Below are 14,477 nucleotides of genomic sequence, written 5' to 3' on the forward strand. Positions count from 1 at the left end.
AAATGATATTCACAAATGACGAGACATATATAAGAAACATTATTAACACATGAATTCATAAACTTGTGTCTTGGTTTTTTTTTTTTCAGCTGGGCTGGTCCAGAGGAATAAAACCCTTAAGATCAAAAATGTGAAGAAGCAGCAATTATTTGTTAGTACTGCCAGAGAAACCTTGGTGGAAATAACCGATTAAAACTCTACACCACTTCCTAAGGTAAGAGAGCTTGCAGCTAGTTGTTTAGCTGAGAAAGAACTGGATCTACTAGTAAAAAAAAAAGTAATAGAAAAAACTTTATTTTATTGATTTTTTAAAAATACATTGCACACATTATGCTCCAATACATTCAGAAGCAAATACAGATTTTCCAGTATTACTCCACACAGAATATTTTTATTCTACAGTCATTCAATTTTTCCAACACAAAAGTGTATCTTTTTATGTAGCACATATCAGAAAGCTGGGCTTTACAAAGAAGCTAAAAGAAATTAGGTATTCAAAATCCCAGCGATATCCCCAGTTCCTCTGTAAATCCTACTTCTACTGTTGTGATTAGAACAACTAGGTGTTACTTAGCTGCTTTTTGTTCTTTCAAAATTGTACAGATGTGTACTAGTCATAACAAAGACATCCTCTCTCTACAAAGCCTGCACATGTGTTCACTGCCAGTGCATCTAAAGGAAAATGATTTTGAACTTTGCATTGATTTTTAGCAATTTTTCTCTTCAAGAATCAAATACCAACCCTGCTTTCTAATAGGAATTTAATTAATTCCTCTTGTTCAACAATTAATTAGTTCATGGTTTCTGTGTATGTATTGAACATGCATATTGACAGTTTATGAGAAAAGACATGAGGAAACAGCACACATTTTAGTCACACATTGGATAAATCCTAGCAATATCATAGAGTGTGCTTCATGAGAGAACTGTATTCTTCTACCAATTTCTTCTTCTCATTTAATTTTTCCAGTATGGCATCCATTAAGTATGAGGCAAAAGGAAACTGAAAAAGAAATAGAGTAAGAAAAAATGGTCATTGAACTTTATTTTCTTCATGTGAAAGACATTTATTAAATATCTTTAAACTATCAGATTTCACTTAGTTCTGACAACTACCACACACACATATCTGATCTTTAAAGTTCATCTGCCTGGTTAGTGTCTGAAAATTTGCTCTCTATCATAAAAATGATAAAAGAGCAGTGTAAAATGAAAAAAGATAAACTCCTTATTGAACAATTCATGCTTTACTGACCATGTTAATGATGTAAACTGCAGTACCAGCATCTCTGTCATTTATCTTCAATCAGCTGATCAATAAAAGGTTACAGTCACCTCTAGGGCATCCAGAAATGGTAGTGTATGAGTGTAAGTTCACTACTCTCAGGAGGGTGACACAGAACGACCAGTATAATTCTCACTGCTGTAGCAAATTGCCTTAGACTCACACACAAAACCTTGTAAATAATTAAAAAAACAATAACAAAACCCCCCAAAACAAACAACAACAAAACCCCAAAACAAAACAAATGAAACCACAAGAAAACCTCTTAAAGTAAAATCCCAAACCTCCAATTGCGTAAACTGGAATAGGACACAAATGTCTGCCTCTCTAAAACTTTAATCCAAAAAATTGTATTGATATATCTACAGAGAAAAAAATAAAACCTCTTTTATAACTTCTCTTATATAAAGATGCATTTGTACAACCAATGTCTTTGAAGGAGATTTGGTATAATTTTCAGTGCCATAGCTTTAATGCATAAAGAGGTTTTCTTTCAAAGTCTTGGTGTATCAGTGCACTGTTCACTGGGAAATATTTTTAGAGGTGGTACAGAACAGTGGTTGTGGCAGCTCCATCCAGAGTAGCCAGTGCTGTGCCACAGAACAGGACAGTTTTCCTTCACTGTTGAAAAGTCTGTAACAGCTTTCACAGGGCTCTGTCAGCTTCCTGAACACATGGTGAGACCAGTGGTGACTGAAGGGTCAGTACCACAACAGAAGTAACAGCTCATTCAGAAGGAGAGATAATTTTACATTATGAAGCCACCAGAAATAAATAAGGTAAAATATAGCAGCCAGTGGAACAGGCCAATCATCATTTTCTGCTTTTCACAACCGTAGTTTGAAGCAACACTTTTCTATCTGGAACTCCTGTCTAGTTCCACACTTCAGTATTCCTGTGCTAATTTCATTTTTTCACTTCTTTATTCTATCTGAAAGAGAAAGTTGTATGGTACTTACACCAGATAGAGTAGTGCTTGTTTCCTAGATAGACATGAAACAAAAAATATAAAAGAAACAAATAAAAACCCCAGACATAAAAGTGCATCAAATACAAAATGTAACATTTGAAGTGATATGCAGACTTGAATCTATGTACTGATATTTAAAATTACTAACAAGTCAGAAAAAATATCTAAAAAGGGAAAATCTTGTTAATAGAAGGCATGTATTGTGAAGCGATATAGTGGCAATCCTACATGTTGCTCAACAGTCGCTCTGTAGTTACAGGAAAAAGACAACGATATGTATTATCTCCCTTTTCTACAGGAAATGAGGTTTTCAAAGGCTGGTACTTGCTGGTCAGACATGTCTCCATCTGTCAAAAATAACTTATGTGTATGGTAAGAATCTTCTAGAAGACATCTATACCTGTCAGCTTTCTCCTGTGTGCTATTGTGATGACTTTTTGGGGAATAGAGGGTTTGAACTCACTGAGCAGAAATCTCTTCAGTGTAATATAAGACATAATCTTACCTGAAATTCTGGGACACTTGCTACTACGCTTTAAAAACATTGACTTCAGCATCCTGTTCACTCTAATTTCTCTCCCTCTTCTTCTAGGTATGTCTTTTATGAGAACACTGTATCATTACCTCAAAGTCTCTAATTCTTCTTGCCTAGCTTGACTACATCAATTTCTGATACATTTCACCTCCTTAATGTTGTGCCTGAGATGAATGGTTTCTTATTGATGTCTCTGGCTCGTATCATTCTGACTACATTTTACTTGCTGCTCACTACTCTCTGCGGCTTCCATGTCATAGCAAAGTGATCTTTCAAGAACTCTTGCCATTTAAGTAATTCATTTAAATCAAGAGCATTTGAAAGTGGAACATTATGCCATTCTTTCAACATTTGTTGATTTCAGAGAAAATGCTGTATGTTTCTCTCTGGTTTTCTCTCTGTATAGACATTCAGAACTGGATGATCTCTAGAGTCTTCATCTTTAATACAAGCCTGTCAGATTTACTTTTAATGATGGCTCTGCCACTATCCTGGGAAACTTCCCTTTACATTTCTCCCCAGAACTTCACAACTGTTGAAGTCATCTCTACTCTAGAGCATTCATCCCAGCTTCTAAACCTGCCATATTCTTGGGGAAGGCTTTGGAAGTTCAGTGAGTGCCAAGTGCACACTGAAGGAGTGAAAGCTTGTTTCTACCACTGATAATTAGGTATTTTAATACAGAATGATACTTCTTTTAAATGTTTTACAATTATCTGTGCCACAACCCGTTTAACTGACCATTAACAGTGGCGATCCTAAATCAGTACATTATGGTAGGCTTTAACAGAAGTAGTATTGATCTGTATGATTTCACAACATCTGAAAGTGCAAACTACATGTGGATTTAAAGAATTTTATTTATTGATTTGACTTTCCAGATTTACAAATTTCTTCTTTGATAGTAGAGAGCTATATGAATGAAAGGCATATTTCTTATACAATTTATCAGACAGATATCTGATAAATGTAAGGTAAGATGATCCTAAAGACTCAGAAATAGTGACAGTTAATTCTGTTTCTCTCATCTACTTATTCTGAAATTAAGTTTGCTTCTTTTGGAGATCCCTTCTGTAAAAAGCAAACTAGTAATATTTATTGACCTTACACCACATGACTGAGTCTCTGTCAGCACAAGTGCATAAATATACACCGATCTGCCAGTGAAAAGCCTTATAATGAATGCAAGGCAATGTTGTTGTTCTAATGAGACATCACATCTCCATTTGCAGAGTGTAGCATTACACTCTGTCTTCTGCTTCACAAACTCTAAAATGTGTTAGCATAAAAATAAAAGTATTTAGGTTTTGGAATATACAAATTAGTGGTTACAACTATTTCAAACCTCACCATATGGATCATCAGTATAAAATACATTTTCCCAACAAAAACTATTCAAACACACTGCAGACATGCCTTAGGTTGAATTAGATGAGCCACAAAAAATAATATGAAATAAAACTAGACACTAAGACCAATAACCAAAACATCCTAATTTCACTAAAAAATAGAAGTCGCAATTTTAAAAAAAGATAAATGCCTCACTTTATTGCTGTTTTTTGTCTTATTCTTTGTTCTTATTCTGCTTTGTGGTGGCTGCATATACATCATTATATAAACACATAGGTGCCTATATGTATTCTTACCCTGAGTGCCAAGCCAATTTTTCCTTGTTTTCAGTTCAGGATGAGTGATATAACGTGGTTTTGTTTGTGCCCATGAGATAAAATATAGATTTATACCATAACGGATTGTCAGTGCACAGGACTAAGCTCTTATTCTCATAATGAGAAGAAAATCATGACCTGATATAAGTGCTAATGGTACCTAGGATGTGGTTCAGACTGTGCTGGTGCTGCTTTTTAAGGTGCAGGTGAAGCACCTGGTGATGGTGGCAGTGGTGAGTGTGCACAGGTATTTGTGCATGGGTGAATACATGTTTCTGGGTGTGACCTCTTCAATGACACACACAGACTGGGGAGAGACTAATAAAAGCAAAGCAGGCGAGTCACAAGCCAAGAAATTTGGAAGGAAACAGCTATGGCTGTTAGTGTCCATTCCCAGATGACAGCAATAGAAATATGCATTTAGAAGCCAGTGCAAATCGTAAAAAGAGGTTGGGGAAAATCCTTACTGGCGATTAGTTAATATACTGTTCCAAACCCTATTCTGGAGATGTGCTATACAAAGAGTGTCCACACAATAGAAGGAGAGGGAGACTTTCTGATGTTTTCACAATTGGAATATGACTTTTAGATCCATAATGAAATCATGAGAGGAAAGATTTTATTAAGCAGCTTTGTTTATGTGAGATGTGATATCCCAAGGAGGGCATGAGGAGGGAGGAAAGGTAAGTGCTACTATAGATCTCACAGGGACATACTAAATCAATGCTGTCATTTGCTTCACTGCTTGGAAAACTTGGCAGATGATTTGCATTTTATTAAAAAATAATTCTTGGAGACTTCAGGCAGTAATCTGGATTGGGCTACCGTGCTATACTCACACACAAAATTATTAACAGATTGTTCTGAGATGGGCGTTCCTTAAAATAAGTCACAGTGAATGAAAGCCAAGGGTGCTATAAGAAATTCATGTTTAAGTTACATGAGAAGAAGTCATCCTCTTGGCTTATCTATGTAAATTTCCTATGATGGGAAAAAGCTAGAGAAGATTGCTGTTTTGTTTGAGTTTTTAGGGGGAGTGTTTATGATGATGAGAAGAGAGTGCTACTATACAGAGCCAGGCTCAATTAATAAGACAGACACACTCAGATGTGAGGGATAAAGTGCGTAAAAGCCTTATCACTTGCCTTGCAAGATGTAAACACACATACATATTGAGATAATCATACTTGTTCCCCCCCCAAATATTATAAACTGCTAAAAGCTCAAAGGTCTATAATGTGAGACCTCTCCCAAGCCCAAACAGTAATGTGTAATTAGTCTGATGCCTCTACACATGTGCAGGTAGCAGGTATCTCCACGCACTCATGTGAAAACTCTCCACGTATAGGTTCTTCACAGGCCCGAGAACCTTTTCCTTTTATCCCAGTGTCAGTTATTGAGATGATTTATTTTTATTCTTTCATTCTTTAGTGAGAACAATCTAGGCTGTTACTGTATAAATAGAGAGAGGCAACAGAAAAAAAACCACTTCTTGGCCATTCAAGATGTAGATTGAGACAACAAGTGATTTTTACCAGCTCTTCCAAGTTTATATATGACTGTACTTTCCTATTATATGATTCTTATTTACATAATAACATCCCTATGCAGAGATGTCTCTTTCAAATCATAAGCTTCTTAGCAGTGGTGTAGTTTCTTCACATAGTAGTTGATAAAATAAGGACACAAACTCTGACTGGTATCTGTGAGTTTCAGGAATGCAAAAGTATTTATAACTAAAATATTAATATTCTTGTAAAGTTGGCAGATATTAGATTTTTTCAAGTAATAAGAGTATGGAAAACAAAGGTACAGATGAAGTGAAAACAGGTGTGGTATCCTTTATCATTACACTTTAGGGGAATCTATAAAATGACAGTAAAAAGCAACTAGTACTCAGTCTCCCCCAAAACTCTAGTGCAGCAGTAAAATGGCGTATGTCAGTAATAAAAATAAAATGTCTATGACATTTTAAATGTTATCGTACTGTCACAGTGGAATAAAATTAGCTTGAAGAATGATCTAAAGGGATATGATGCAGTTCATTATGTATAACAGCAACAGCAGCAGTTTCCCAGTGTTCATAAAGGTTTCTCCATTAAATTTACCTCCAGTCAATAATTAGGAGTCCACAAATAAACCTAGGCAATTAAATCAATACTGCTGGGCAATTATGTTCCAAAGTCCTGGCTCAATGGCACAAAAAGACACTATATCAAACTGCAATATTAAGTGATCTGATGCAATTTTCCACTGAACATTTACTCAGAATAACAGAAAAGGGCACTCCTGCATCTTTGTTCAAGATGCAAATGGGTAACACAGTGTGCCAACACGTAACACTTGGCAGGCAGTCTTATGAGCAAAATCCTGCAGAAAGCTTACATTTCACCATGGGCTTTAGTTTGCTGATCAGAAATATTACCAAAGCTTACTAAAAGAAACCACAACCAAAGTCTGCAAGATATGAGTAAAGCATTTTAAAGGGCACAGAGCTGTTCCATGAGCTGCTCTCAAATACGTGAAGAAATCTTAACCATTTCCATCTATGTGCCTTAGCATGGACAGAAATGAAAAGCAGAGCTGGCTGCTCCCCAAAACCTCTATAATCCTCTTGCAATTCTAAACATGGTCTGCTTGCCAAAAATTACTTCTACACTCAGTGTTTCTTCTGAGGAACCCCACAAGATGGAGCAAAAATCACTGAAAATCATTATTAACTTGTACACAAATGTACACGGCTAAGAGCAATGAGCTCTTCTATCCTTATGTAACATTTGCAATCTTAATATACCTGGTTTCATTCAATAATTCCTTCACTCTCCCTCCCCTGGTTTTTGCTGCCTGTCTATAGCAGATGAAGAGAAGCGATAACATTCTGCTTAGTGTTTTTTAGCGATTTACCAAAGAATAACAAAAACCAGAACAAGAAGTCTTCATTGTATTCCATGGAACTGATTCATATTTTGGAGACCATAATATGAACAGAATCTTGAAATTTATAATTTTTTAAAAATTCTTAAAATTATGGCAATTAAATGAATAGAAATAATTGTGCTTTTAATGCTGAGTTTCATGTAGCATTATGAGGTTTAATTAAAACGCCAGTTTTTCTGACAAAGCTAGTAAAAGCACACTGATATTTCTATCTTCTCTGCTGCAGCAATTAAGCAGTAGTAGTAAGTTTTGATAATGAAAGAGGGAAAATCTGTCATTTCTTACAAAATCTGGTCACAGGATACAATCTTGACACAAAAGCTGTTAATGGTAAAATACATAAATGTGATGTGAATGTTCCTTTGAAATGGCTTTCAAAATATTTTCCATCATTCACATTCTTAACTGATATTAACTACATCGTTAATGGACCCATGCTAGTGAATATGCATTAGGAGCACTAGATTTATAAATCAAGTTTTATTTCTTTCCAGACATCAGCTGCCCATCATCTAAATAAAAGAGACAACTAAAAATATAATGGAAAAGTTTCAAGAGTCAGTGTATGTTGTCAGTGATGTCCAAACAAAAGCTGACTATGGTTAGAAAAGCTGGGCTCTCACCTGCCAATAAACTGCCCTTGATCACTTACAAGAGGGGAGCATCCCAGCAGACTCTGTGTGTATTAAAAAAAAAGACTTGAAAGAGAAGAAAAAGTATCACACAGGTCACAGCAGCAGTCTCAATGGACCCCTCAGGGATTTCTGCTAGTCTCAGACTTGTCATCCTCTATGCAGCTTTCCTCTCTGCCCAGAAAATGTCGATAGGAAAATGTTTGAGGGGCCTCTGGTGGAAATTTTTTCATTCTTTCTGCATTGACAGGATGCCAAATCAATATTTACTTCCCACTAACAAGCTGCTCGAGGTCTCAGTAGAAAATATTGTAGAGAATGTGAGAAGACACGATAATAAACAGCTGTCTGGCTATGAGGAAAACATGAATTGACTGGAAACAGGTCCACAGTAAAAGGTCACTGAAACCCATGAACTCCTCAGGTGTCCATAACAACTAGTAACTTTAAAGGCACATAAAAAAAAGTCTCTTTTTCCTAAGAGGTATGAGAGAATGGATCATTTTCACTCTAGCAAGTATTATACTGCATTTCAATAATTCAATTAACACATTTGCCAAGATATGCGCTGGTTTTCTCCAGCACTGTTTTACTGGCTAAGTTAGCTTAAGTTAGCTGTTAAGTTAGCTGTCACAAATCCTTGATTAACATCTCTTCAGTTTTATGCAGTAACCCTGGTTTTAAAAGAAATAAAAAGGAAATGCTACAAAACAAGGATTTCACATTGCCTCATCACAGTGTAATTTGAGACCATCAACGGCACCGCAATTAAAAATACAATGTATTAATTACAATCTAAAAACACTTAGCTAATCAGAGGAGAAAGTTACAATTCATTGTGGGATGATATAAATTGAGCACCTGTACTTCAAGAAGTTTCTGTATATGCTGTAGCCATTCTTTATCTTTTTCAAATTCCATTTTTGTCCTTGCTGTTTCCTAAAAATAGAAAAACATCAGGAGCAATAAAGGAAATGTGTAACTGGGTATACATTAAATACACAGCATATGAAAGTCGGAATCACATTTGCAAAATTAATTATCTGAAGCATATCCACCAAGTATCAATGCTCTGTTAAATTTTTAAACCTATCCTTGTCTGCTCATGCCCCTAGAAATGTGCATGGCATGTTCTTTTCATATGAATATACTGGTGTAGTGTGATCTATGTCTAAATTGTATGAGTCCAACATAAAGATGCCTGAGTCTATGCACTGATAGATGGAATATATATTGTATGTGTAGATTGAATTCATCACCTGTGTTATAACTTCGTTTTATATTTATAGTTAAGTATGTTTATGTGTTTTACACATATGTTCACAGTGACTGAAACAAAAAGAAATAGGACATAGAAACTACTCTGAGAATGAGATAAGCATGGAACAACTCTGTCAAAGTGAATCACTTTATAGGGTTGTATAAATGTTAGTAAACAGGCCAGGGATCAGCCCATTATATTTGTATTCATGAGTGTAATCCATATCAGTGCATACACATACGATGCACTGTTATTTAACCAACATGAAAACTCCCTTTTCGTGACCTCTTTAATATAAAGCTCCAACAAGGCTAAATCTAAGTCATCACCAGAGTACTGTTACAACCCAGTAATGGCCAACTGCTAGACACTTGCTAAAGTAACTGTACAGGCTTTTTCGTATATTATTTGAGCAGGACTAAATAAATCTGGAAAAGAAATCCTATCACTGCATCTATTTAATAGAGTGATTTGATGAAACACTACCAAATATTTCATAGTAAAATGTGTGATAGAATCAACAAAAAAGGCAATGAATTCACCCAGAAACCATCTGTCTACCAGAAACACCTTTAATAGGTATCACAATTCAGACAGGAAGCATCAACAAAATCAATCTAGCACACCAAGATACATTCTGATTTTGTTTTCTTTAATGCAGAAGTCTATTTAAAATGTACAATCCTGATATAATCTCTAGATACACATGCTCTAAGCAGTATATTTATACTTATGCATGCCTGAAGTCTTGCCACCTCATGAATCTCTAACCTGACCTTTTCATTTAGATTAAATCCTTCTTGATTTTTGTGCTGCATCTTCCACAATGAAATTTCAGTCTTTACCTCCAAATCCTTTTCCTCAAGGATGGATATAGTCAGCATCTTCTCATCTACACCTTTCTTTACTGAAGTCCTTAAAATAACGTACCTCATCATCTTCTTCTTGCAGTATTTCGTAAAGATCAGTAGTTGAAACGTTAAGGATAGGTGCTGCCCACTGAAGACACTCTTGGGAAAGACCCTTTTTGCATGCTTTCATTCCTCCCATTTTTTTTGCCAGTTTGATTTTTGTTCTCAGCTCTTGTACACTGCGGTGTAACTCTCTGGTTAGAGTCTAGAAGACATAAGCAAAAAATTCTCTACTGTGATTTTTTTTTTTATAGTACAAATAAGATGGAAAAAACAGTATCATTCAGACTAAGCTCATTTAGATGGGAGTTATCATCATTCTGTGTTATTGGTTCAACAGGATATGTGCTGGAATATTAAATTACAGGATACTTAGAACACGAAATATGAATTAATATGGTAAACCAAAAAATGTTCTTAAATGTAGGTATTGTTTTATTATGTTTTTAGCAAAATAACTATTTTTATAAATGCCATCAGTAGTAAGACAAAACAGCTTCCACAGAATCAATCAAAATCCCCTCCTGACCCAGTCTACCAGAAATGTTCTTGAAATAAGAACATAACTGTCAGGCTTTACTGTGGTCAAATAGAGTAGGGTTTTTTTGTTAGTTTGCTTTTGTTTTTGTTTTTAAGCTTATTGACAGTCTCTGCATGCAGAAACACCAGTGCGCCTCCTTATTCAAAACCTGAAATTTTGTTTCCCACCAAGACAGGGTAATTCAAAACTGTCCTGGCTACCAAGTTTCTACCTTTCCTATTTCTTAAGTCCTGTGGTTCAGTGAAATAACACTAAATACCAGTGTAAGTCATCAGTTTTATAACGGAAGTTATTTTGGTTTAATATTTATGCAACTATGACACAAAGATTTTGTCAAAAGCTGAGTAAGACAAGTTTATTTAAAAATTGTTGACTAACAAACAGGACTAGTAATCCATTTTCAGATGATCCGCCTCGAATACTCTATTTCCATGACTCAAACAGAACTGTGATTGTCAACACAGACACCTTGGTTGAGTTTAAAATGAGAGAAGATGATTTTCGTTTGATAATCCTAGTGGAGCTCATTTTATTAAGATACATCTCAACAGCAGCTGATCAGCTTCTGAAGATTCTTTTTCTATAGAATGCCATCATCTCATAGAAACTGACTACAGAATTATGAAGCCGTTTATTGGCATTTAGGGTAAAGTATTCTATAGTCTCTAGTGTATCTGAAACAGCCATTAGAGAGCATTTTCTAATATATTTCAACAAAGGCACAGAAGACTCATCCAATTCCAAGATTTGTTTGTTTGTTTCCTACCACTTCCCAAGTTAACATTTTTCTGTATTTAATAAAATTTAATTACTTAAAGTAAAAATACCCTACCACAAATCTGGGGAGAGGAGGCACAGTGAAATTTGTCCAGTTTTCTAATTCAAGTGTGAGTCCCTCCATCCACAGAATTTCCAGCAAACTATTTCACACATAGACCTGTCTGCAAATGCAGAGCTGAGAGGAATGAAGAAACTTGAAATGTAATGAGCAAGGATCTAGGGCAACTTGGACTAAGGTCATGGAAGGAAATAGACTAAGAGAAGAGGGAGCCTCAAAAAGAAAAGCACCCACTATGAAAAACAATACAGTTAAATCACATGTTTTTGTGGCATCTGAAATGGTCTAACAATAAATTGGCTCTTGCAACACATATTTGACAATGGAAAATAAGTTCAACCCTACTTTTTAATGAAATTGAATCAGCTTCCCACGTTTTAAAAGGAGATTTCTCTCAGACGTAAGTGATCACTCTACAAGATGCACATTTGTAACCTGATGCAAAGAGGAAATGTAAATTAAAGGAGCAAAATACCAAGAAAATTAACTGCAAAGCCACATGGAAAGGCCACAAGTAATGACAAACAAAAAGCATGATAATAAACAATGTTAAACATTCACTCGAATGCCTTAGAAAACACTGAAACATTGCCAGGCAATAGTCATTTGACATTGTCACATAAATTGGTATATTGGTATATCCAAACTCTGAAAGAAGTTCATGATGAATGAATAAGCTGACAGCAACAGTGGAACTCAGAAACTGCAACTGCAGTGTGATTGTCTTTTAGTCCACAGTTCCAGAAATGAAGGTGCCAGAAAGACAAGTACCTGAAAGACACTGAAGATTCTATAGCAGCAATTTAAAACAAGAGAAATAACAAAAAATTTAAAAAAAGAAAGTTAGAAAAAAAGAAAAAGGAAAAAGCAAGTTTAAACAAAAATCAAAGAAAATTACAACTAATAGGTTTTAATATGCAAGCACACACTTTATATATAATCACAGTAGATCATACATATGGAGGACTTGCACTTCAATTCCTCTGTCCCTTGAGCAGTTCAAATACACTAAAGCATATGTGAAGCACAAACCATATGTGAAAAATAAGGCTTCTTTATGGACTTTGAAGTTGGACTCTGAGAGACTAGCTATTTTTGAACCTCCCTCCTCTAAGTTATTAAGTTGATATAATGTTTTGATATGCATTTTATCACTAAATAAGCTCCTTAAAAAATTATAGTCTTCCTATGATTTTGTTTTTTCTTCTGATATTTTCTCATCCATCGTATACTAATGTATTCATGTGCTAAATTGTTTACTTATTAGTGATTTAATTTATATGTCTGTTCATGCTCCAATATAGAAATGTTCAGTCTCAAGCCACACAGGTTTTAGAAACTGAAAGACCCATTTCCAAACTGAAAAGTACAAAAACTCAAGAGTTAAGCAACATAGGTTTTGCTGATGAGTGTAGTGAAGCCACATTAACGATGTTTCTGTGATTAAGAATTTGATCAAATGCATTCTGGAGCTAGGTGTAGGATTTTGAACAAACACATTTCCCTTTTTGTATTTCAAAATTGTTTATTTTCAAATTAATAGGCATAGGTGATGCAAAATGCCTAAAATGAAATCAATGCAGTATATGACTTCTGTACTATACTGATATATAACAATGCCTTTATTAGTACTAGTAATACTAGGATTTGAGATTTTTCTCCTTGGTTGTTTTTTTTTTTTTTCTGCTGTTAATTCTAGAGGATATTTTGTTAATAAAGCCATTTTCCTAACTTAGATGTTATCGTCAGAGTTATTCCTGTGGGACACACTTAGCTGCTACCAACCAACTAGAATAGGAGTTCCTGATTAATTCCTGAAACAAATCTACACTGCTTCTTGTCAGACCAGTGCAACTGCTACTGATCTGACTAGGAAAAAAAAAAAAGCTTACAATTCTAACCAAATGAGCTTAAAGTTCCTAGTCCTTTTTAATCAGTAGCAATTGTTGAATTATCTACCAACACCATATGATTTATATAGTACACATTACAGATGTTGGGTTGCATATAATTCTGAAATATCTCTATTCTAAGCCTTTTTACTTTATTTTCAGTACCTAAAACATTTATTCTTAAGAATATATTGTTTTTAAATTTGGCCTCAGCATGTAATCACTTCTTAGCACTGTATCTTTTGCCAGTTTTGAGATGTATAAAGACAAAGGTCTTCTTTCAATTAAAGGGTCATATTTAATTAAACACTCAAGCCATGATGATATAAAGACCCTGACAGCACACTATTAATAAGGCCTTCACATCCCAAACCACTGACACTCGTTGACCCTGGGATTTACACAATTTGATCAATGGCCCTAAGTAATGTCATATGACCAAGGCAATGCAAAAATTTTTCCAGTAATTACCATGTTAATTTACACACTATTGTTTCTAGCATAATAAACCTTAATGTTCCCAAGACAAACCAAAGTCTGATGCTAGCTAGCACCATACCTACATATAGCCAGCTTTCAGTCTTGCACTGGTGCAGATCTCAGGGCAGAGGCCATGGCTCACAAGTCATGGATAATTTTAAGTTTTACTGTATTTTGTACAATAGTAATAACAGTGTGCTGCATCTGGCTGAGATCACAGAATCATCAAGCTTGGAAGAGACCTTCAGGATCACCTAGTCTTTAACCACAGTGACCAAACTGACGTTCAGTTTAGCTTTGGCCCTTCTAATATTCTCTCCACATACTTTACAACATCTTTGTAGTCCCCCCAAGTCACCTGTTCATCCTTCCAGAGATGCTATGCTCTCTTCTTTTGTCATAAGTTCGAGCCTAAGGTCTCTATTTAACCACACCAGTCTTCTGCCCTCCTGGCTTATCTTACAGCACAAATAGAAATGAAGTTGTCTTCTAACAGCTCAGCTTCTAGGGTGCAGCGCTTGGGATTTG

The 14,477-nt window shown here is 35.3% G+C and overlaps 1 protein-coding gene across 1 annotated transcript in view; it reads right to left on the reverse strand.

The window, feature by feature from the left end:
* Positions 1-303: 303 nt before the first annotated feature.
* CNTLN (centlein) overlaps positions 304-14,477 on the reverse strand; it is a 198,954-nt gene continuing 184,780 nt past the window's right edge. The window contains 4 exon segments of the mRNA XM_039567578.1: positions 304-1,003; positions 2,245-2,268; positions 8,888-8,965; positions 10,218-10,403. Coding sequence (XP_039423512.1) covers positions 902-1,003; positions 2,245-2,268; positions 8,888-8,965; positions 10,218-10,403 — 390 coding nt within the window. The 3' untranslated portion in view covers positions 304-901.

The sequence above is a fragment of the Corvus cornix genome, chromosome Z (genome assembly GCF_000738735.6).
Source record: "Corvus cornix cornix isolate S_Up_H32 chromosome Z, ASM73873v5, whole genome shotgun sequence".
Classification (NCBI taxonomy): Eukaryota; Metazoa; Chordata; class Aves; order Passeriformes; family Corvidae; genus Corvus; species Corvus cornix.